This window comes from Triturus cristatus, chromosome 2_1 (assembly GCF_964204655.1).
Source record: "Triturus cristatus chromosome 2_1, aTriCri1.1, whole genome shotgun sequence".
NCBI classification, from domain to species: domain Eukaryota; kingdom Metazoa; phylum Chordata; class Amphibia; order Caudata; family Salamandridae; genus Triturus; species Triturus cristatus.
Window position 1 is genome coordinate 620,705,127 of NC_140581.1, and position 25,842 is coordinate 620,730,968.

General features: G+C 45.1%; 1 protein-coding gene and 1 long non-coding RNA gene across 3 annotated transcripts in view; one reads left to right on the plus strand and one right to left on the minus strand.

Annotated features, from left to right (window-relative positions):
- The window catches only part of LOC146865693 (uncharacterized), a 177,593-nt gene extending 175,616 nt beyond the window's left edge, over positions 1–1,977 (minus strand). Inside the window, exon 1 of one of the 2 annotated variants that reach the window (XR_014970334.1) lies at positions 1,649–1,977. This is a non-coding gene — a long non-coding RNA (uncharacterized LOC146865693). The remainder of the gene's footprint in view (positions 1–1,648) is intronic. The other variant, XR_014970335.1, reaches the window with a different exon arrangement.
- Positions 1,978–7,418: 5,441 nt separating this feature from the next.
- Positions 7,419–25,842, plus strand: part of FAM174A (family with sequence similarity 174 member A) — a 68,880-nt gene continuing 50,456 nt past the window's right edge. Inside the window, exon 1 of the mRNA XM_085632553.1 lies at positions 7,419–7,941. Within this exon, the coding sequence (XP_085488679.1) occupies positions 7,643–7,941 (299 nt within the window). The 5' untranslated portion in view covers positions 7,419–7,642. The remainder of the gene's footprint in view (positions 7,942–25,842) is intronic.

The window sequence follows — 25,842 nt, forward strand, 5'->3', positions numbered from 1 at the left end:
GGTTCAAGGGGTGTGGGGTGGGATGTAGCATCTACCCACCTATATTGATGTTTACTGGGTGACAGAGTTGATTGTGAGTGCCTTCATTTAGGTGATGCAGAGTGTCTGTAGATGTTCAACTGGGATGTTTGTGCTACCCACACTGACACATACACAGACTCTCTGTACATGAGGGGCTAACTTCCACATGTCAACTGTACCTCTGTGATTGACATATTATACCACACAGTAACATATATTCCTCATTGTCACATAGCACTACATCTTGGTATCTGAGACTACAACTTACTTAGCATCGACAAGGACAGCTGCCTTTTCCCAATGGTTGTTGGTAGAAATGGGATCTCTGGTTGGCAAAGGCTTGCGCCAAAGCCAGGCAGAGACCACCACTCTAGTCAGGGCAAGGAAGTTATACACCAAAGATAACCCCTGCTTACCCCCTTGGTAGCTTGTCACGAGCAGTCAGGCTTATCCCGGAGGCATGCACACAGCAACAACACCCCAGGCACATCACAAAAGGAACTCCACACAAGGCTATATATAAAAATAGCCTTTGTATTATAATAAGCACATTAGATCATAATCACATAATATACACTGTGCCAACTGGCACTGGGCAGTATCTACAGGGGACTATTTACACACGACAAGGCCAATGGGGCCACCGTCAAAACTATCACAAATCACCACTTGTAAATGTAGCACAAATAGGAAATGTAGCGCACGACCAGTAGCTACTGGTAAAGTTAGGAACTTAGCCTGAGATCCTGCAATGTAAAACAGAGGATGCATAAACCACTTTGCGTAGGAATCACCTTAGGCATAAAACTACATTAGGCCCAAACCTCATTAGCATCACACATTACGCAATAGGCATTTACAGTAGGCATCACAAGCATAAACACATTAGGAGAACGCATTGTGCAATGGGTATCACCAGGATAAATACATTAGGCCATAACCAGCATAAACACAGTGGGCCCCAAGCGGAGGCAACCCACCTGGAACTGACCCCCAGGCCCACTGGCCTCTCTCAGGGGCTCCAAAAGCCCTATGACCAACAGAGTCAGGGCGTAAGCTGCCAAGGCAGCAAAAGTACGCAAAGTACTGGCCTAAACGTGGCAGATGCCCACTAATTGCTGAGTAGCTGTGGACATGCGCGTGGGCACCCGCGTGCCCCCTGAGCCCCTCTCTGGGACTCTAACTGAAAGACAAAATGCCCCAAAGCGTTGCAGCTGCCTGCGCTCCCGCAGGACAGCTGGAAAAATGCGCAAATACAGACTGGCACTCCTGGTGCTTTCTGGGCCCCCACTGGGGCTTTTCAACACAATCTGCCCCCACGTTGCAGTGGCCCTCTACAGCGGCGCCACGGAGGGAAACTTGGCCCCAGCACTGGGGACGAACTAGTCCTCAACATTGGAGTCCCGCTCTGGGACTCGGAAACAACTGAACTAGCCCAACCATCAACCCGTGGGGCCCCACACGGGGGGCTCCTGGGAATAAAAATGCCCCCAAGAGAAAGACTGGGACTGGCACTCCAGTGCTTACTTAACCCCCACTGGGGCTCCTAATACAAATATGGCACTGTTGGAGCGGCCCGCTGTCAGGTGCGAACCGCTCAGGCAGCAGAAGGGAAGCCCCTACTCACCAGGCTCCTTCGGCTCTGATTGCTCCGGTGGGATTTTACTTCGCTGGGCTCTCCTCACAACACGGGAGCCCCGCCAGCAGCTGCAGCACTTCTCCACTCCTCCGCTGCACTACGGGGCTCTCACCGTGGTCACGAGAGCCCCGCCTCGAGACAGGCTGCTTCCTGACTCCGGCCAGCACATCCCAGTGTGGGGTGGGCTCCCGCCTGGGTCTTTTAATGCGGCACTTCCAGGAACACCGGCGCGGCTCCGTTGGTGTCCCGACCGGCTCTTCTCTTCCGGGCCGCTCGCAAGCCCCGCCCACGTCCTCTCCGAGACTGCCTGGCTTCCTGTCTGGGCTGCGGCGGTGAGTTTGGGGCGCGATACAGGGTAGGCTCCTGTTTTAGGAGTAGATCAAAAAGAACCCTCAAGGCAGAGTGACACCACAATGCGGGGTAGGCTACCGCTAAGGAGGAACAGATGCGGGGCGGGCTCCCGCTTGGTTTTCACGCAATAATCAGCGGGGTGGTCTCCCGCTCTAGAAGGGCACAGATGCAGGGGGATCCCCACACCGGGGATTCCCTCTTTAAAATGATCGCAGCTCTGTGCTGCAGTAAAAACAGAAGCGCTGCTCCTCTTGGGTAGAAACTAGAGCGCTCCCCAGGAAATAAAGATACAGCGCTTCCCGGGCACTTGAAGTCCCAAAATCCAGGGAAAACGAATGGAGCGCTCTGGCCAGCAATAAAGAGCAAAGCGCTCTTCCAAAGAAAGGCAATGTTCAGGGGGCACAAGGCTGGGCTCAGGCAGGCCAGCACACAGGGCCCTCCAGCAGGGAGGCAGTCCCTTGTGGCGGTTCCTCCTAGAGCCCAGCAGCAGCAGCCCCTAGCGTCAGGACCAGCACCACAGAACACCTTCCTGGGGTCACAACCCCTTCTCTTATACACAGATTTCCTTTGTCACATAGGTGCAGGGCAAGGGGGAAACCAGATGCAACTGGTTTGGGGGAGCTTTGGAGCACTTTGTTTTGCTCAGCTCCTCTCTCCATTGTCACGTGGGGGCTAGGTGCTCAGACACACCACAGGGAGCGGAGCCAACATTGTGGAGGGAAGGCGCAGTCCTATTCAGGTCCCAGGTGCAATCCTCCCTCCCATCTGGATGTAGATCTCTCTATTCACCACTGGGCTGACTCAACCTGGCTCCTGGAATTCCCCACACCATCCAGCACCTGCCAATCACAAGCCAGACATGCACTCCACATCAGGCAGGCAGGTACACAGCACACAGAAATGCCAACTTCTAAAAGTGGCCTTTCTCCACCAGTCACAATACATCTGTGCACACCATTGCGCAGCATTTATTCTCATGAGTTTGCGTATACTAAACTCAACCCTGCACTCCTCTCACACCAGGAATTACTATGGACACACATATCCCCCATGCATTCTTATGGCAGGGCAGGCCAGTCTCACTAAATGTAACACAGAGCGCACGCACTTTACACTGGGACACAGTGCTAAAGTGCCTAGAGGCCTAAAACCATTAACACTACATAGGAAAAAAGGCCTGGATAAATGCAAAAAGTTTAGGGGTGAACCTGCCAAAAGGGCCAGGTCCAACAGTTGTTAGTTGCATTAGTTGTTGAAGACCCTACTCTGACTTTCATCCAGGAACTTTTGGTGATGCTTCTGTTCTGACCTGCTAACAGTGGGTATGAATTGTTAGGAGTATGTTTGTTGTTCTATTTGTGGCAGTGGAAGGTGGCACTGCTGCTGAGCTGGGAATATTTTGCACCTTGAGTGTGTGGAAAATATGGAATGTGTGTTGGATACCTTATTGGCTTTCGCATTGGTGACCTGCCGGGACAGACAATGGACATACCCCGGGACACTTCAAAGGCTGCTACACAACTCACAGAACTCACAGTTTTTGTTCAGTCCCTCCAGGCCACCCAGTCCTTGCAGTAGGTTTATACAAAGGGGGGAGGGCGTCTCTGATAGGGGCGTGCCTTGTGTAATTGTGACCCTGTCTGAGGACACCTTTACTGTGCATTGGTGCTTATCTTAGTGTGCCACCTGACATGCATTTTGAAGCTTCTGTCATTGCTACCAGATATCTGATACATCTGAACTACACCTGGGCCAATCCAGGACTTTTGGCTTTGTGATGGGTTGTGAATTGCATTGGATCAATGGATAACAACTATAGCTTTGTTGGGTATTTTGGAACAGCTTATGTTCTGAAATGATGAGACTGTAAGCGTATTGTGACATGATAGGTAATACAGGGTGGTACTGCTGCTGATGTCAGTTGTGTATTTGTGGATCCTGATGGTGATGACTGCAATGGAGAGGCCGATGGATACCCGTCACACCACATTCTTTTTCATGTTACAGGTGCACGGCACAGGAGGACCCGGCTTACTGAAAAGCCTGATGTCCCCTCATGTCCAGCATCACTACACATGTATATTTACAAGTTATTCAAAAACAACGTAGATTGACCCACTGGTGAATGCTTCAACAAGTACGACTCTGCTATAAATATTGTAGTGCCAGGAATCAATAGGGTTGGTGGCATGCTCCATCATCGGGTTCTCAGCTGGGCAGGCAAATGCAGACCAGCTGTGCTTCAATGCCTGAATTACAGCAGAGCCGGTTTTGTTTTTTGTTATCCATAATGAAGACCAATTGCCAGTTTTCACTTTATCACCCGATTTTCTTTTAAACAAGCCCTCGGCTGCTGGGAATAAAAAAATTGTCAGCAATTAGTCCCAGAGGCATTTTTAACCTCACTATTTATTTTTAGCACCATTCACACAAAAAACAAAATGCGCTCCCAGTAATTCAGGCATTGAAGCACAGCTGGGCTGCATTTGGCTGCCCAGCTGGGAACCCGATGATGAAGCCTGCCACCAACTAGGTTGGTGGGTGAGGGTTCTTCTTAAAAACCCTATTGGTTCAAGTCACTCCAATATTTATAGCAGTTGTCCTTGTTTAAGGATTCACCAGTGGGTCCGTCCACGTTGTTTTTGAGTATTAATCAGGGTAAAGGGACATACCCTGTTATAGTCCTTGCTCTCTCTTTTGTTTCTTGCGTATTTACAAGTTTTCCCAGTGTGATGACTGGGACACATATTTATCAGACACCAACAAACATGCAGACACGGGTGAGCTCCTGCTTTTTGATGGCGGCCCATCGAATTGCTACAGGATCTCATTGGAGGGATCGGTATGTCACTTACCTGTGGTTGTGTCCATGAGGTTGGCAGTTTTCCTCGTCATCGAGCAGGTACAGGAGCGGCAGGACTTGTAATGCAGAATCCATGTCATTACAGGACATGTGCAGCTGTGTGGAGGTGGGTTTTAGCCTGATGTGCCCCTCTTTCCGCCAGCTCGAACGAGCTGGCTGGACCGTCTCGTCAGAAATGCACAACGTAATTGGGCAGGCGGTAAGACCTCTATACTGCTCTCTGATTCGCTCCGATGGGACTTTTCGATGCATCCAGGATTTGTTGCCCGAGTTGGAAAGAGCACTGCGGTCGGATTTGCGTGTATTACTGTGCATCGTAATACGTCGCCCGGATGTGGTCACGGTGGTCCGACTGCTTCCATCAGGACCGCGGAAGCATATCTGCCAAGGTTTCAGATTGCCATGTGTGACATTTTCATAGTTTCATTTTTATTATGAGTGACAGTTTTCTGAGAGCAAAATAAAGCAATGAAGATGAGGGAAGCATATAGTTATTAAAATTACAACCATTTGTGCAATGAGAAACTCTATACTAGCTCCTCAGCGCGCCCCTGCTTTTCCTTGTTTCAGGGGTGAAATGTCTGACAGGCATTACTGCACTGTGTGGAATGGACATCAGTGAAGTTTGAATGGGAGCTTCTGAAGGCTGTGAAAGGCCTGTAGGCAGCGTACTGTGCACACTCCAACGGAGAGACAAGTATGTGTAAAGACATGGATAGGCTGACACAGAAACACAGATACAGTAACAAACATGTATATACAGACACAGGGATTTTGAGAGATAGACACACAGAACAAAGAAATGGGCAGAGTGCCACTACAACTTAATGCAGAAAAAGGTCAGAAAGGCACAGGGAACTCACACTAAAATGTAGGGGCACATAAATGGGGCAGCTTATCATCAGATGTCTGGGACCGGCCCCAACAGGATGTGTGTGGCCCCAACTGAAACAACACACTGATGCCTAGTGTTGCAGAGCGGGCCGACAGAAAAGCAAAACACAGATTGCCAGCCAATGTGAGGCCCGCATCCCTCCCTGCCAGCAAAATCAATCTGGAGAGCACCCTCAGGAATCTGGCCTCTCTCTCTGTGAAGCGAATGACTGACGTGACACAGCCGGCCCAACAGCAATGTGAGAGGCCGGGTCCCCAACAGCATCATGAACAGTTAATCTGCGCTGATCCACCTATGTCGTTGTGACACTGACTCCGACTGCAGGTCGCTGCATTATCGTGCACTCATTTGAAATAATATAAATTAACACATGCTGACAGACACTCGGTGAGTGGCAAGTGGTAACTATTTACTAACTGTTCTTGATGATCTTCAGTCAGGTAGCGCTGCATGACTGACGCCGGCGACTCTCTGTAGCTGGCTGCCAGGCTCAGGCGGGCCTCGAGCCACCCCACTGCAATCATTTCAGTTTTCTGCCAGTGCATGTGTTAGTCCAGGCTGCGGCCTGTCCAAGTGAGCCCTTTCTATCCTGGCGGTGGCCAGGCGATGGCCATAAGATAAGCCCCACAGTGCGGTGCCTTGGCACTGAAGTCAGTAGCAGAAAGCAGTGCTGCGAGTGGAGCGCCATGTTGATTGCGGCCGGTGCCCCCCGCAAACCAGTAAGCTGCTGCTGGCCTGGCTTCCTCACTCTCCCCGCGGTTGTCTGGCAGAAGGAGTCAGGAGACATGACGTCTCTCCACTGCGCCGCAATCCCAATTATCAAACAACATGATTGGGCCTCAGCTGTATCTGTAGCCTCCGTGACATCAGGCTGTCTAACTCAGAGCTGTGCGGCGCCGCAGGAATCACAATGAAGATACATTGTAGCACTGTGAGCCTGCCAGTGCCTTAGCTCACAGTTGGCAGCCCTACTAAGTACCACGGGAGCATCCCAAGCCTGCGGGAGCAGCTAGTGCCACAACATACAGCACTGCCAGCTGCTACACATTCAGTTTGCATCATTACAGTGACAGCTGAGACACACACAGATATGCGTGACAACGAATTTCAGTTCAGTGATGCGGAACACCACACTGAAATGCGTTATTCTAATGCCTGAGGAGGGATACTTGGCAGGACTGCAGAAGCCAGTCCAACTGGCATTATAATGAGGCCTTAAGTATAAGGGTTTCGAGAGAGAAATATTTTATTACTCTCTATAGACCTTTTATAACTTAAAAAATTACATTTGGTAAAATGTTATTGCACAGATTTGATAGCACGGTTAGTTTGCTATAAAGTACCTTTCGACGTGTCACACATACAACAGTTCGTGCTATATAAAATTGCATTAGAAAAAAAAAACATAGGAATGTGGCAGGACACATAATAAAAACACAATATAAATGTCATATTTATGAAATAAGAATTGAAGACATTTGCAGTATTTTTCTTGGAGAACATGGCAAACTTACATTCTTTCATATGTACTGTTCTTCTATCACTGTAACTGGTTAGAAGTTGGTATTCGAGCCTGAGAAAGGGCGAACAACTCCCTTCAAAGATGGCCGCCGCAAAGATGTGTATCACCAATGCGATAATATGGGCATGAATCACTGCTTACAGAGACGTCTCGTGGCCCGGAGCTAACTGTTGCGTCACGGATCATGCCGCACTAGGTGTAGCAACAACTGGAGGCGTCCATGGCAGCCACGAAGGAGCTGCGCGAAGTTCCGGAGTCTAGTGTGACGCCCGGTGCTCATTCTGAGCACATAAGACCCTGACTGCGTCCCTCCTGACAGCTTCCCCGCCCGTTGTGCCCGAGCGCAGGAGGATGCGTCCAGTCCTCCCGTTCGAGGCCGTTCTAATCGTCTCCCTGGCAGGCTTGCTGTGGGCCGCCCTTCCGAAGGAGAAAACCCCTCAGCTGGCCGCTACTCCCGCGGCTAGCAGCGGGGCCCGTGTGGCCAGCACCCCTGTCGCTGCCACTAAGAACAGCAGCGAGCCCCGCACTGACCTGAGCGCCGCCACAGAGAAGCTGCACCCTGAGCACCGGCCTATGACCCAGCGAGCGTTGTCCGTGCTTGTCGTAGTCAGCGCTGCTGTCATCATCTTTTTCGTGATAAGGACTATCCGGTATGTGCTTAATGTTGACAGTACACCATTTACTCTCCATATGAACACTATTCTTCTGTGAGAACCTATTCTTCTGTGAGAACCAGTGTTTGTCAAATGTTAGTGGGCAAACGGCAGTGGTTTCAAGACTCCTCATTGACCGAGTTTAAGATTTACCCTGTATTGTTTCCCTTAATTCTTTAGAATTGTGGCTTTCCGATGACTAACGCCTGTAAGCAGTGATATGTGTTTTTTAATAAACTGTAATTGGTATCTCGCTAAGGCGTTGACTTTCCACGGTAACAGGATCACTTTAACGTTAGATTGAGATAGTGGCCATCTCGCTCTTTCCCATCAGGCTCTCTTTTTTTTTTTTTTTTTTTTTTTTTTTTTTGGGGCGGGGGGGCTTTTGTGTGTTATAGTATTACATTGCTGACATTAACCTATTCAGACTAACATAACTTGTCTTGTAGGTAAAAAGCCCAGAACTCGAAGCAGCATTCACGATACGTTGCCACACTAGATGTCAACTATAAAATAATTTTATAACCTTAGTTTTAAGCCTGTTGTCTAAGGATATTATACCGAAGTGGAGTTTATTTACAAGAGGTTCCCCATCCTACTTATAGGAAGGGGGTTACGGTAAATACTACTGACCCTGCAGTGCCTTTGAAGGGGTACCTCGGCATAAGTGCCAGTGTTAGGTGTGACCCGATGGAATCCCGTTTTGGCGGCTACCATGGATCCAGTATTTATTGGAATATATATATTCATATACTGAATATCTCATTGGTGCTTTATTAATAGGTATTCCTTACCCAAGATGTGTTTGAGAGAAGTCAAAGTGCTTAGAAGTATAGTTTATTGTCGGTCGCTGCCAATTGCGAGACCACATAACAGGATGGACTGAGCCGCTGCCATCGTGCCCCTGGTGCGGCGAAGTCTCAAGAGATTTTTGGGTGCTTTAATATAGTGTTAAATGTAACTTGGCTTGGAACTGAGTAAAATAAAACGTATGCTACTGTGCCTGTGTGAATATGCAGAGTAATAGGTATCTATGTTATCAAACTGCTAAGAGCAATAGGTTGCTTTTAAACCTACTAGGTTCTAAACCTATGCCTGGTACGATGGTGGGGATAAGGGCACGGACCTGCGTTTCTCCTGCTCAGCTTGAAAGGCTTGCAGTTACTTGGCAGAACCATGTAAGACTTCTGCACCCTCTCTCTGCTCTGTTTGTCTGTCGAGGACTAGGTTAACTGAACTGTGTGGGATGTTCACGCTGAGATCAATCCCCTCCTGAAGAAGCCCTCAGTGGACTCCTCCGACCTCAGAAACTACAGACTCATCTCCCTGATCTCGTTCCCAGCGAAAGTCATCGAGAAAGCCATCAACAGCCAACTCGCCACCTTCGTCGAAGAGCACAACCTCCTTGACTCCTCCCAATCCGGCTTCAGAAAAAAACACAGCACAGAAACCGCCCTCCTCGCTGCTGTAAATGACATCCGCTCGCTCCTGGACAGAGGAGAGACAGTATTCCTCATCCTCCTTGAACTCTCAGCGGCCTTCGACACAGTCTCTCACCGCACCTTAACTCTGAAACTTCACAACGCAGAGATCTGGGACAAGGCCCTTGACTGGATCCACTCTTTCCTCTCCTGCAGAATCTCGGACCCTACATAAACCACCTGCGGAGTCCCCCAAGGGATCCTCCCTCAGCCCACGCTGTTCAGCGTCTACATGGCTCCGCTTGCCCCCATCGTCAGAATCCATGGACTCAACATTGTTTCATACGCAGACGACACCCCACTCATCCTCTCCCTATCCAACGAACCTAACGTAGCCAAGCACAACTTTCCAGAAGGCATGGAAGCAGTCGGCAAATGGATAAAAAGCAGCTGTCTACAACTCAACACTGACAAAGCAGAAGTACTAATTATGGGCCCACACCCTGATGCCTGGAATGACACCTGGTGGCCCCCCCGCCCTCGGAAGCCTGCCCACCCCCACGGACCACGCACGCAATCTCGAAATCATCCTGGACTCCGAACACAAAATGGACTGCCAGATCATCTCCGTCGCATCCTCTTGCTTCCACACCCTCCGCCTCCTACTCAAGACCTTCAAATGGATACCCCTCAAACACAGAAAGACCGTCATTCACGCCCTCGTCACCAGCAGACTTGACTACGGCTACGCACTTTACGCCGGAATAAACAAAACCCTCACCCACAAGCTACAAAACACCCAGAACGCTGCCGCAAGACTGGTCCTCAACCTGCCAAGACACTGCCACATCTCCCAGTACCTGCGCACACTCCACTGGCTCCCCATCAAGGCTATAATCACCTTCAAGATTCTCACCCACACTCACAAAGCCCTCCACAACACCGGACCAGCATACCTGAACAGCCGACTCGAATTCCACGCACTTCAAAGGACCCTACAATCAGCCCATCTCTCCTACGTTGTTGTCCTACGCACCAGGAAGTCCACATGGGGAGGCCGCTCCTTCTCCTTCCTCGCTGTCAGAGCCTGGAACGCCCTACTGCTCCACCTCAGACAGACGACATCACTCCCCATCTTCACGAAAAACCTCAAAACATGGCTCTTCGATAGACCTCCTCCTTGATTAATTGAATCCTGCACTGCCCCCCTTCTCCCTCCCAAAGCGCCTTGAGACCCTTATGGGTGAGTAGTCGCGCTGGACAAACCCATGATTGATTGATTGATTGATTTGTGCAAATGAGTCTACCAAATAATTATGCAATACTGCTTCAGGGTTGCACACTGTGAACCAGTAGGCCTGGGAAGTCATGGGAGCCGTGATCAGCAAATTATTGGTTAGAGCCCAAGTCATACTAGCAGCTCTTTCGAGACTGGATGTAAAGCAGGGTTCCATGGCTCGGGATGCTGTGACGTAGGTCCTCTCCATGGAAAATACTTGGAAATGAGCCAACCCTCTCACTCACTACCGAACCATGAATAAAGCAATCAGATTTTTAATGCGTATGGTACCAACCACCACTCTACTCTCAATCTGCACTCCCTTGAAGCCTGAAAGCAGAGAAGTCCTAATAATAGTTGGTGAATAAATAATTAGCATGCTCGGTATGCAACATATCATTTCATTATAAGAAAGACTGTCAGTGTCGCCACAACATCCTTTGCAGCCATCGCTTGTGTAAAAACCTTGCTCTGAATATTATATATACTTGTATAGCTCGAAGCATGTTGCAACTAACTGTACACAAATTGCCTCCAAGGTGATGGATTTAAATTTCAGGCAAAAGTTCAAGAAGCTTGACACGTGAAAGGGTACATGTTGGATTTTGGGTTGTGTGAACCCGCGGAGATCTTCCATAATATTAGGATTATACCTGTAACTGGTCTGATCATTCTCTTATTAATCTTAGTTTGACGATTTTTTTTTTTTATGTAAAATGGAGAAATGTAAAGGGATAAAAGACTGATCCAATAAGTTAATGTGGAAAAGCCAATATGGAGGAGACCAAGAAGCCTAAACAGAACATTATTAAGCACCAGAAGATAAAGACCCTCCTACAGCATTACTCAATGCAATAGTTGGCTATACTTAAGGTGACTGGCCAAGTAGCTCCGTGGACGAACAAAGGTATTAATTCAGCTAAACCCTATCACAGTTAGTTTACTTCAGACCTCAAAAGGAGGGAATAAAATTGAGATGAAAGGAAAGCAAATGGAAGAGAGAATGTCAGTACTCCTTAAGAGAAATAAAAGGTAACTTTGAAGGAGTATAACATCCTCAAAGAAACTAAAACAATATTTAGTTTTCATAAATTAGAACCATCTTCATATGTCCATAAATAACTTTTTAAAGTTGTTAATGATATCTGCTATCCATCTGCTTTCCAGGGAGCACTTTGGTTCAGTAGGGATCAATGTGAGTTGCCATGGTTTTGGTTATGGAGATTAGTATAAAAGTTTTGCTGTGAATAATGTAGACTATTTTTTTTAATTAAGATGTGTTTAAGGAGTCACATTTGGTTCTATATTTCCTACATCACTTTGAGGTAGAAGCACCACTGGGATAGTGTGTATGAGTATTTAGCATTTTACAAAGTCTTCTGGGCAAATTGACCACATTTGGATTCATTCTTATCAAGTGGAAAAAGGAAGCTTTTTTATTTTTATATATATATATCTCAACGCTTCAAGTCTTCCCTCCTTTAAGAAAAGACACAGCACTCGCGGGGTCGAGTCAAGATTTATTGTGACTCACAACGCTAAAAAAACAGACGCGTTTCGGGTATGCCTTTCTCAATGGTTTACAGGCATCACGGAAGCCGCCATATTTATATTACATTACATTGCCACCATTTCCGTGCAACAACAACAACATAGGACTAGCATGTCCCTGTAATCATTAGCGCCATATTGTAACGGTTTATATAAAATGAGCGTTTGTTGTACTCAACTGCTGGTGATCACATTTGCTTGGTTTGGATAAACGCAAATTGATTATAGACAAGCAATATTTGTATTAAGGGTTTTTTAGCGTTGTGAGTCACAATAAATCTTGACTCGACCCCGCGAGTGCTGTGTCTTTTCTTAAAGGAGGGAAGACTTGAAGCGTCGATATTTGGCGGGTGCACCCCCCGCCCCACAGCACCCGTTCGAGAGTGCGAGACACTGGTGCGAGTGTAGCGTGGATATATATATATATATATATATATATATATATATATATTCACTTAAAAAACCATAGGTTTCACGCAAGTTATAGTTAGGTGGACATTTCACTCGTAAAAAAACAATTAAATTCCCCCGTTATAGTTAGTTCAGATAACTATAACTCGCGCGCCCGCAATCCAGTGCTCATGACGTCACATATTACATCACTCATGACATGGTCAGTGGCATCACTCATGACATCATCCTTGTGATAAAGTGGCGGTCGCGCGAGTTATAGTTATCTCAACTAACTATAACGGGGGAATTTCATTGGTTTTTTGTCCCCCCAACTATAACGTGTGAAACCTATGGTTTTTTAAGTGAATTTGCAAGGTTTTTTTAAATGCTAATTCCTAACTATAAAGTGTGTGAAACCTATGGTTTTTTATGTGAATTTGTACGTTTTTTTTAAATGCTAAGTTATGTATGTATTACTATTATTTTTTTAATGTTTTTCACCGTTTTAATGTTTTTTGTTTTTTTTTCACTCTTCGGGATCCTTTAGGGACCCCCTGACAAAGGCTAGGGAGTCAGGAACTCTCTACCCTGCCCCCTTTTCACGTTCGCCACCTCTCTTTTTCACTCTCTCACCCAAAACAAACAAAATGGCGGCCGACACTTCCTGATTTCGACCGATTCGAACGTTGACTGACATGTAACCACCAATCAGAATTACGCTTGCGCAAGTTAGGGTGCGCGCACGGTGCGCGGCTATAGATTTTTATGTGCTTTAACTGCAATTTTCTCAGGAACTACTGAACAGATTGACACCATATATGCAAAAGGCACTTCCCTGACCTGAGGACTACCTCTCTGCCAAATTTCAAGTAATTCTGTTCAGCCGTTCGGGCTGTACCTTCGACTAAAGGTCCTATGGGAAAATGCATGGGGAAAACGCGTTTTGGGACCCCCTTTTTTCTCGGTCCCCGCTTGACGAATCACCCCGAGACTTTCAGGGTAGGAGCTGAGCGGAGCGTCCCATTAGTTTTGAAAATTCCGCGAGGATTCGTCAATCGGTGCCAAAGTTATTCAAAATAGAATTGTCAGATTTCCTATGGAAACACGGTCCTAACTATAACTATCTACTGGCGACTGCCAGTAGATAATATATAATATATGTAAATGTCAACATGTGGCTACCAAGGAATAGTAATTTTTCTATGGTAATGGAGCCCTACAGATTAAGGGACATGTCATTTTAAATAAGTTTTAAAAAATGGCTTAAAAGCTTGACTCCCACTGTGAGGCGCGTCATGTGATCAAGGCCCCACGGGGTCGAAACGCGTCATGACTGCAGGTTGTGAGAGCAAAAAATAAATATATAATAATTTCAAATTTCCACCCGGATGCTGCCGCTTCAAAACACAGCGGGTTCCATGAGTGAGGGGAGGACGTAACTCGCTTTTCATTCAATTGCGCACCACTCTGCGGAACAAAATAGGCACTTGCAGGGCATTTAATGTTAAAAATTCTTTTAATACCATGTTGATTCATAGAAAAAAAAATTGCGTTTCGGCTATAGTCTTTTTCAATGTCGGGAGCGGCCCCCCATTGCAATTCATTTATGCACATCAGAGTTACTGTTTCAAAGACAGCAAAAAGGGCATACATCAACCAAGTCTCCCCTGCAATATTACCTCATTTCTATGGCGGCCATCTAGTAATGTGCCATGATACATAGGCTTAATAGCCATAACCACTATTCTGACATTTAACACCACTTGATTCAGCGTAAGCATCACAATTGAAAATTCTGGTGGCAATGACAATCGCATATCGATAATATTCTATTACTTAATTACTAAGCCTTTCATTATATCGTAATGGTGATGGCTTTCATATAGACACATTTTAAATTTCAGCATGCAATGATTTAATCCATATAGTGCATGGTTAATATGTTTGAAAAGAGAAAGTATATTTAAAAAATAAAACCATGCAAAATTTAATTATAACCTCCTTCACAGAAATGATTTAGAAAATACAATCGAGATCTTGCCCTGTATGGGCAAATAAGAAATGTTGTGATTCCTGAATGTTACTGAAACCCCTCACTATGAAATAATATGTATCTATCTATTCCAGTGAACTGGATAAGTGAGTGGAGAAGAAAAGGGGATAACTGTGGAATTGCTGGTATAATGTGTCGCCCTGAATGGTTATATGCTGTGCTACCCCAAGTATACGTCAGTTGACCCCCTAGGAAGTAACTGGGTTGGAGGTGAATCAAAAACTGTTAACTGCCTGCTGTCGCCAACTGACTACCCCATCATCAAAAATATGTATTTCATCTCCTAAAAGTACCCATGACTCTTTATCTTTATTGAGACCTTTAGGCATCTTCTTCTGCAGCTTAATAAAATACTTCAACTCAAGTTGTCTGGATTTCAGTTCTCTATTGCCTACTCTTTCACACCTGGAAGTTTGATCAAGACAAAAAAATATTTTAGAAGACTTAGGTTGATTCTATGCATGATTTCAAAGTAGTGTGCCACCAGATATGTCACATCTTTTCTGGCAATCACCTGCATAAGTTCTAATAAGCGCTTTTTGCTGAGTGTATCGTGCTCACTATGTATTTCATATTGCAGGGGCAAATTAAGCAATACACCACAAATTCAGAATTCAATTTAAAAATGTGTATGTATATGTTTTTACTAATTTTCTCCAGAGATGAGGCCGCACTCCATAGCAGGTAGGTGTCGCCACTTTTATTGAGAAAACTGATTGCTTCTCACCCCCATTGGTGCCCCCTGTCCTGACGCGTTTAAGGGAACCCTTCCCTTTCTTCAGAGGCCAAACACGAGCAACCGATCATGTGCTGCTTCAATATCCCCTGCATGCTTTCCTTTAAATGGCCTCAGGTGTGCCACTTGGTAGTCCGTTTTTCACATTGCCGGCTGGGATTTGTAGTCAATTATTGCACCAATTGCATCCCTCCAGTGGGTTGATTGCTCGTGTCTCTTTTCAGGGGCCAGTATTAGCCCTCCATTAAGCCCGGGTGAAACTCAGTCAGTTTAAATGTCATTACCTGCTACGCCGATCACGGAGGCACAATTTCTCCGCGCAGACCCCAATTATTCCAAGGGCGATGCGTTGCCTCCACGACCTGGAAGCGCCGTGAATATATTTTTTCAAATTTTCCCCAGAGATGAGGCCGCACTCCTTAGCAGGTAGATGTCACCACTTTTATTGAGAAAACGGATTGCTTCTCACCTCCGTTTGTGCCCCCTGGCCTGACGCGTTTCAGGGAACCCTTCCCCTTCTTCAGAGGCCAAACACGAGCAACCGATCATGTGCTGCTTTAATATCCCCTGCATGCTTTCCTGTAAATGGCCTCAGGTGTGCCACTTGGTAGTCCGTTTTTCACATTGCCTGCTGGGATTTGTAGTCACTTATTGCACCAATTACATCCCTCCAGTGGGTTGATTGATTGGGTTGACACCTACCTGCTAACGAGTGCGGCCTCATCTCTGGGGAAAATTTGAAAAAACGTATATATGTGTGTATATATATAATATAGACTGACATCTCCGAATTCTTTCCATTTTTCTTACAGCTTCCGTCATTGAGATATTTAGTATCTCATTCGCTATATTTTTTCCCCAATGTTTCATAATCGGGTGATTGTAGGTTTCTGCATTTCACAAGGCAATGTTTTGGTTGTCCTCTTGTGGTAGAATGGAAGAAATGTATCGCCAAGAAGATTTTAAGAGATAATCTGACTGTTCGGCTAAGAATTTTTATTTGAAAATAATTATTCTTTCCTTGGAGATTATCAGAACTAGTGTGTGGAGCCTTTGTGTGTGTGTATTACTAAATGATGTGAGATTAATTTCTTTAGTCCCTGGAGCAGTGAATTTAACAAAGTGTTTAGTTAACACAAATTAGTCGCTAATAATGTAATTCAGCTATGTATCGTAAACCTCGCAAAATGTAGAGAGACTTAGCCATGCCATGAATTCACCTTCAGTTGTTGTACAGTGCCCATTTTATGGTTTCTCGTTTGTCTGCCTGTGTAGCTCGATTTAAAATGTTTCCTTCGGTGTATTGTGTCATACTCTTAATTGAAGCAGCTTTAAGGTAACCGTGGGCGGAGTACTCTGTGTTCCGCGAAGAACGCGGAATAGGCACAAATCTGATCACTCCGAAGCGGAGTTGGCCCACCGCCCGCCTCCACCCCGCTATTTGAAAGAAAACTTAACAGTGAATTAAAACAATTAAAACACCCTTACCTCTAACTGCAGCGTCCCCAGGCTGCCCTCCTCCTCTTTCTCGACATTGGGATACATCTGAAGAAGACTGCGCATGCGTGCACGCCCGTCGAGTTCCACTGAGTTTGTTTCCAACTCCTTGGCACTCCGTGGAGCCCTGCTATGCACACTACACCCAGGCTTACTTTAAGGTCATGTCTCTCTTGTATCTCAAAGTGTATTCTTCCTCCTGTTTCTTGTGTTCTTGGAGGATGAAACAGAGTGCACTCTTCCTCTGCTAACGGAGGTTGTGTGTGTAATTTAAAATGTACCTGTGTTTTTTCCAGTGTAGTACAAGATTATTCATTACTGCAAAAGTAATTTTTCGTGTGATGTTTTACCATTCGATAATGTGTTATATTTCACACCATGCTAACTGTGATTCCTCTGTGCGAAACCCTATATAACATCATGTTTTGGAATGTTTCCCAGAAGCTTTCCATTGAACTTAAAAATCAGAATCCACATTAGTTTGTTTAATAGCTCAAAACTAAAGATTTCAGGATTTCCCTTGCTTTTAAACTGAGCGGTCCCTATGGCAGTTTGCTCTTTGACTCATTACTTGCCTTGTGCTAGACTGTTTTTTGTTCTGGCTGTTAATTAGATATTTACTAACTGTTTAATTAATTAAAATCATTACAGTAAAAAAAAAAAATGTACAAAATAGTCCCTCCGCCAATGTCTTTGTTTTTTAATATGCAATAGGCCCCCAGCTCGCCTGTGCTAGTATTCAAAGTTAACCGCACTTGCCAGTGGGAAGGACGAATAATGAAACCAGCATTGGCAAAGCCAATAGGTCTCGCCTATGCAAGAGCTATTGGCTTTACCAATATATTTTAACCATGTTGTATGCAAGCTAGGCAGCTGGTCTGTCATGTTTCACAATGTTTTAAATATTTGAAGCTAATAAACAGGCTAATTAACAGGCTAAACTGGCTTTGTAGCGTGACCACACTAGGCTTAGTAGAACTATTGCTGTGTTTCAGGCGCAATCTGCTGTAAATCGCTAGTATCATTTTTAGGAGATAGTTCAGTAGGTTAATATGCCAACTGCAGAAATGTCGGGAGATGTCAACCATCTGGGCTGGTTAAGGTTAGTTGCACTGGCGCCATGTCACTTGTGTCCTGCTGGTGCCTTTGAAGGGGTAGGGCAGAGTCCGTCGCTTGCCCAACCTAACAAAAGCCTGTTGCGTTGGGGGAAGTCAGCCGCAGCACATTCTTGTGCCAATGAGAGACACGTTGGCAGCACTTCGCAGCCATTCCCATGTTAGTGTAGCATCTGTGGAAGGTATGTAGGTTAGGGGCGGAGTCAGTCGGTCTCAAGTGCTGCCGTAAAACTCCAGGAGGGTTGAGGTAGAGGATATCGTCCCTGGATGGCGTTTGTTAAAAGGAGACCATGATATTCAATACTTTGTCAGAATTGAGCAGAGTTAGTTGAGGGGCAGACTCTGTCTGTGAAAGGCATCCAGTACTGGACAGCCAGTCACATGTACAGCTGCTGCCTACGAAAAATAGTAGGGTTGGGGCAGAGTTGGTGTCCAGTCAGTCTGAGGCCAATGTATTGAGCAAGGGCTTGAAGAAAAGTGAGTCATATCATGCCCAAGCCTCTGAAAGTATATTAAGACCAGAGAAGGGAGTGTCAAGTCAAGCTGCTATCCGTGAAAGGCCGATAGCGCTGGGCAGAGTTAGTCGCAATGGTTCTTGTGAAAGGCTAGTTTTCTGGGGGACAGGTGGATTGCGCCCCATGCTACGTGTAAAAGGTCGGCAGGGCTGGGCAGTGTTGGTCACAGGTCCCGTTGGTGCTTGTGAAAGGCTGGCATTAAGGGGGAACATGTCACCCATCTGCCTGTGAGAGGCCAGTATGGATGTGGCAGGCAGTCAGTCACTTGCCATGACTGAGGGAGGCCCTTCAAGGCCAGTCCGCAGAGACACACATAATGACTCGTTGATGCCTGGCGTACTCTGCCCATGCCCCAGCCCTCCCAGCTGCCACACTGCACCAGCAGGCTTCAGATGTCTATACTGGCCTGTCCCCTTTGCTTGGCAAGGCCTGCTGGGATTTCCCAGAACACCAACTCATCGGCCGAAAATGCCAAGACTTTGAGAGTGTGGGAAACGTGAACAAGGTCTTGCAATCACAAACAAGAAATCTCAGAATTCTAATCTACGCATAAAGTGAAACAAATTTCTAACAGCCACAAGGACAGTGGAAGGGGTGAGGCAAATTATGTTGCAAAACTAGTGATTTGCGAGTGGAGTTTGAAAAAAAAAAAAACAGCTGGGAGAGCGGAACAAGAAGAATGCGAGGCATGTTTGTATGCTGTAGCACGCATGGGCCTGCAGCAGGCTACTGACTATGTGTAACATAAATATAGGCAAGCACAAAGGAAGTATGATAGGGTCTAAGGGAAAGTTTAATGACCTGCCTCAGTTCTAATCCCCTAATCCTATAATTGAAAACAAATAAAAGAACTGGGGGTCTAGCAAAATCCTGCAAATTGAGCAGAAATATGAAATAGAGGGCTAGTTAGTCCCACATAGCAGAGGAGGGAGTAAAAGAAAAGGAAAGAGACAACCAAATGCAATCTATGAGGACCTCAGAGCGAAATTTTGGATACCCATCAATTGTCTGTGTGATCAATCTTATCATCTGGTCATCCAATCCAAAGTAAGATGCTTCTCTTGATCATAGAGAGCATCTAATTGGGAGTGATTTCACTCAAGGGTGGTCCAAGATTGTCAACGGATTGGAGCGAGAAGACCAACCATTGTCAGATGGTAGAGCAATCGAAAGAAGTGCAGTGCTAACAAAAGAAAATAGTGGTGTGTTAAAATTGAATTGTGAGAAAACACTACTAGTTTAATATGTGTCTCACATTCTAAGTAAAACAGTGCAAAAAGCAGTGTTAAACAAATAACTGCTATATAGAGAGGTCGACATGTTTCAGCCTAATGAGATCCATTTATCCCTGCGGCTTTCTTCAGGACCCTTGTTGTTAGATTTTCGCTACTGCAAACATGTGAAGAATAAAATGTATAGTGGAGAAGAGGAAAAAAGAAAATTTAAATTTATCTCACTATCATTTAAAGGTGGCACAATGTACAACCTTAAGTAGATCCTCCGCCTCAAAAGGATGCAGCGTGCATCTGTCAAGAGAACAAATGGAGAGTGTCTCAGTCTTTAGAAATAGTACTCCCAAAATTGTATTCCTACCCAGCCTTGTGTTAGGGGGCTTACCCGTAATGATCGAGGAACGGACCTCACCTCGCCTGGATCCTGGCTCAGGACTAGGAGGCCCCGCTCTGTATGGAAGAAAAATTAAACTCCCAACATCCAGAAAATAATCATAAAAAACTTAATACATCTTCATAGGTGTGCTAGTGTAGTTAACTACTAGCGACTGTGTACCAAGTATTTGTAAATAAAACCACACATATGTCAACCCAAGGGAAGAAACCCTTTGCCCATATACTGTGATAAAGTGCCGTAAAACAAGGGAAGAGGCAGTGTGAAAAACCATTTTTTCTTTGCTTGCCCTTGATGCTAAACGTCAAGTTTACACTATGAAAGTTACTACAGAGTGTAAAAGTTATCAGGTAAAAATACAAATTAATGTTGTCAGGAAAAGGAGGGTGTTCTCTATAATGTTAAAGGCATAGTGGGAATGACAATCTGTATGTGCCAAACATGCTAAGATTTTAAATAAGCTCCTATATAAAGTATCCACCAGAGGGAGCCTAAAACGCGAGAGATTGCATATAAAACTACAGGCACAATGACAATGTTACCTATGAAAAACCTCGTAAGGGTAGGGAGAGTGCTCACCTATCCGTCGTTGCCTCGTTGTGGCTGCAGAGTCAGGAGAGAGGTAACTCGAGCATTCAGCCAGGCGCGTTTATGAAGCCGAGAAAACCTCGTCAATTGCAAACGCGGGAGCCTATGATGTGCGTCATCAACTGTTGCCAGAAAAACATCCAGGACTACAAAGTGACGTCACAATGGAGGCGTCTGTAGTCTGTATATGTAGTTTACGCGCTAAAGATGTTGCTCGTGCGTTGCGGTTTGAGAGGGAATCGCTGTACATGTACACCGTAGCGTTAACTGTGTATTGTCTGGTTTTTATTTTAATTTTAAAGCCCCTATTACAGACCCCAGATTAAAGAACTCGAAACCTCAGTGTTGAAAAAATAGAAGCGGAAACCATGGGAACGTAAACACGTGACCGCTAGTGTGTGGTAACTGACTACAAAAGGATGGCATATGTAGTTCTTAAGGAGATGTATAGGTACTAATTATACCTCTTAAATGCTTGTATACAACTCACTCGTAACTGTGTGAGAGAGCCATGTAAAAGCAGCGTGAGTGCATAATCCCTAATAGGTAGTCACTACTAAAGAGGACTACAGGAAGATGTCAACAAAAATATATGTTGGCATCTGTAGTTCATAAAGATGCACTGCCTGGCCTAGTATGCGGTATTAAGATGTCATGGGACACTTAGCTATAATGCAACATCCTAAACCTTGTGTGCATACCATGGTATCGTGGTGTCAGAACGTACCCAAAGCCAAATGCCATGCCTTGGAACTGTAATGTAACATCATAGACCTCATGAGGGTGCCAAAGTGACAGGGCATCCTAAATGAAAGAAACCGAAACCGCATAAGGGAGATATATAGAAACCATGAATTTCACAAACCCTTTTAAAGGGTGGTCCAAGGGATGTCGTCGTTAAGACCCCTGACATCACTATGTAATCTGAATACCCATTTCTGCTCCTTTGTAAAAAGGTATTTAGTGATGTCACAGATATGGGACGGTATCATAGGCTTTTCAAGCACTGTCCACGAAAAATCTTCTGCCTTGTGATTGTTTTCAATGAAATGTCTGGTTAATCTAGTGGTTGATTTCTTGCATCTGAATGAACTCTTGTGTTCTAACATGCGAGTCCTTACTTTGCGAGTTGTCATACCTACATATTTACATTGGCATGGACAAGTGAGTAGGTAAATGAGATTATCACTATTGCAATTAGTGAACTTCTTTTGCAACCAAGGTCTGTTAGTACCTATATCAATGGAGGTAGTGTGTATCGTTTGTGGGCAAATGGAGCAATTCCCACAGGGAAAATGGCCTGTCACTGCGGGGAGCTCCCATAAAGTGCCTACCGCTCTCTGAGGAATGGATTTCGGGCGTGTGTGTACTAAACGATCTCGTATATTTCCAGATCTCTTGAAAGAGAACAAAGGAGGTGCCAACGATCCATCACAAGAGGTCAAAATGCGCCAATGTTTTCGGACACTCTTTTGTATCTCATTAGCCATCGTGCTGAAGGTGGTGACAAACCTCATCCGTTCAAGTATAGGTTTCTCAAAAGCGGGTTCCAAAAGCGCTTGACGGTGATTGTTAGTAGCCCGCTTTAATGAACGTTTCACCAATCTCCGAGGATATTGTCTAGAGACCAATTGTTCCGTTAGAGCCTCGGCATGTTTCCTGAAAGTATTATCAGTAGAACAGTTCCTACGGACTCGCAGGAACTGTCCAAAAGGTAAGTTATCCCTTAATAATTTGGGGTGTTGACTGTCATATCGTAGTAGAGAGTTTCGAGACATAAGTTTCCGATAGAGTTCACTCTCTAACCCTGTAGGGGTAACAAAGATCAACAGATCTAGGAAGGCTAACCTTTTATCATCAATTTCAATTGTAAACTTCAGGAACTGGTTTCTGGTATTGAGCCATTGATGGAAAAGATGGATCGACTCACGATCGCCTCTCCACACAACCAACACATCGTCAATGTAGTGTTTCCACAATCGGATAGACTGAAGAAACGGATTAGTTGAATTGAAGATGTGTTGTTGTCCATAGGAATGGACATAGAGGTTGGCCAAACTAGGCGCAAAAATACTGCCCATGCTGGTCCCGGAGACTTGCAAGTAAATCTGGTCTTCGAATTTGAAGAAGTTGTCCTTCATGGCAAGTTTAGCCAATGCCATGATGAAATGAACCGGAGTGATGGAGTTCAGTTTGGTTTCATGTAGAATAGCAGAAACTGTATCCAAGGTCTCATCTTGGGGAATAGAGGTATATAATGCCTCCACATCAAAAGAGACTAACAGATCCGTGTTCATATCAAAATCAATGGTGGGCAGCAGTCGTAATACATCTTTCGTATCTTGGAGATACGTGGGCATCTTGCTGACAATGGGTCTCAAAAAGAAATCTACAAACGTAGACAGAGGTTCCAGAATCGCTCCTTGTCCTGAGATGATGGGTCTCCCCGGCGGAGGTCTTTGGGCTTTATGTATTTTGGGTAAAATGTAGAAATACGGCATGATGGGGAATTTCGTTTGTAGAAACTGAGACTCTTTAGTGGTGATCCAGCCTTCACAGAGTGCCTCCTCTGAAATGTCACTAATAATACGTTGCAATCTATTAGTGGGGTCTTCTGCTAGTGGTAGATAAAAGCGGCGGTCTTCCAGTTGTCTGAGGCACTCAGTCCTGTAGTCCACTGTGTCGAGAATCACAATGGCCCCACCCTTGTCCGCTGGTTTAATAGTAATCAAAGGGTCTGCAGAAAGGTCTCGAAGGGCTCTTTGTTCAGCCAAGGGCAGATTAATGTATGTAGATTTATGGTTACTACATAGCCAGGTGACATCTTTCTGAACTGCTTTTTCTAAAGTTAGGACTGCCGGCGGTACTGCATGAGTTGGAGGATTAAACACCGAGCGTTTCTTAAGACCGGTGTTGATATCAGTTTGATCATCTTCGGTCAGTTCCTTGTCTTTGAAAAAGTAATGTAGTCTGAGTTTACGAAAAAATTGTGCTAATTCGCACTGTGTCTGGAAAGGATCCCCATCAAAGGTGGTAACAAACCCAAGGCCTCTGTTAAGAACTAATTCCTCATCTTTCGTGAGTATCTTGGAGCTAAGATTTACAATCAGATCTGGTGGGGGCTGTCTGTCGGAGGAGTATTCCTCTGTGTCTGGCTGCGAGTCCCCGTATGTGGTCCCGTTTGCGGGTCCCAATGTACATGGGATCGTTGGTTTCTTCTTCTGCCTCTCGATCTGGGAGGGCCTGATCCTAAAAAAGAATGCGAATTGGGATCAGTTGGAAAGCCTTGAAAAGGTGCCATTGGTGGTTGAAAAGGATGTGTGGGGTAGCTCCACGGTGTTGGTGGCCACCACTGTTGGAATTGAGGCATGGAGTGTCCCCTGTAGCTATTAAAGCGATTAAATCTGCCCTTCCTCTTGGTGGTTGTTTATACGACCCTGGACCCTCTGAATCGCTGTCTTCAGTGCTAGACCCTGAGTAAGTGGATCCATATCTTTTACCATTATTCCTGAATTCAGGAGGGAAGTAATTCTCGTTGGTATATGGGTAACAGTCTCGTGTTTAAATTTGGCCAGGTCTTTCTTAAATTTTTCAATTTTTGAGAGTAAGATGGAATCTTTAAACTCTTTATTGTTCTTATTAGACTCTTCTTGGTTTTTTCGAAAGAGAGTTGCAGTGATGGTTGTTTTTATTTGAGATTCTAAGAGTTGGATTTCAATCAGAATTGAATCGGCGACTTTTTTGGCAGTACTGATAATCAGTATAAGCCAGTCGCGCGTGCAGCGCCAGGCTATCCGAGACCAATCCTTTAAAAATCCCTTGTCTGTGAGAAACAAGCGTGGAACATTGGTGACTATTAAGCCTGGGGGTGCACAGTTGGCCCGTAAATATTCTGCCATGATGGCCCCATGTACCGAAGAACGGGAATGTGATTTTTTTAAAAATTAGAATCTTACCCCACTCGTCAACCCCACTAACAGAGGAGGTGGTAGGTAAATCCAATATGCTGGGAGTATTGTCAAGAATAGACTGTAAAATAGCATCATCGTAGGCTAAGCCACTGTATTCGGCCATCTTATCACTAGACAACAGGACAGCGGGAAACACCCGCAGGACAAACACAGAAGTGTGGAAAACTACAAAAAAGAAGAAACACTAACTATGAGTTAGATGTACACTATCCTATAGGTATAGTGATCAAACATACAGACCCTCAGCTGTAAGCTGCTCAATAACCAAGCACAAAGGAAGTATGATAGGGTCTAAGGGAAAGTTTAATGACCTGCCTCAGTTCTAATCCCCTAATCCTATAATTGAAAACAAATAAAAGAACTGGGGGTCTAGCAAAATCCTGCAAATTGAGCAGAAATATGAAATAGAGGGCTAGTTAGTCCCACATAGCAGAGGAGGGAGTAAAAGAAAAGGAAAGAGACAACCAAATGCAATCTATGAGGACCTCAGAGCGAAATTTTGGATACCCATCAATTGTCTGTGTGATCAATCTTATCATCTGGTCATCCAATCCAAAGTAAGATGCTTCTCTTGATCATAGAGAGCATCTAATTGGGAGTGATTTCACTCAAGGGTGGTCCAAGATTGTCAACGGATTTTTATGATTATTTTCTGGATGTTGGGAGTTTAATTTTTCTTCCATACAGAGCGGGGCCTCCTAGTATACATTTTATTCTTCACATGTTTGCAGTAGCGAAAATCTAACAACAAGGGTCCTGAAGAAAGCCGCAGGGATAAATGGATATCATTAGGCTGAAACATGTCGACCTCTCTATATAGCAGTTTTTTTTTTAACACTGCTTTTTGCACTGTTGTTTTACTTAGAATTGTGAGAAAACACTACTAGTTTAATATGTGTCTCACATTCTATTTTAACACACCACTCTATTTTCTTTTGTTAGCACTGCACTTCTTTCGATTGCTCTACCATCTGACAATGGTTGGTCTTCTCGCTCCAATCTGTTGACAATCTTGGACCACCCTTGAGTGAAATCACTCCCAATTAGATGCTCTCTATGAATGTCCCTTCGTAAAGCGATGTTATTGCCTTTAGAAGTTTCAGGGGGGCCCTAAGGTGGTTCATTTCCCCTATAGTCTGCTACGATCCCCCTT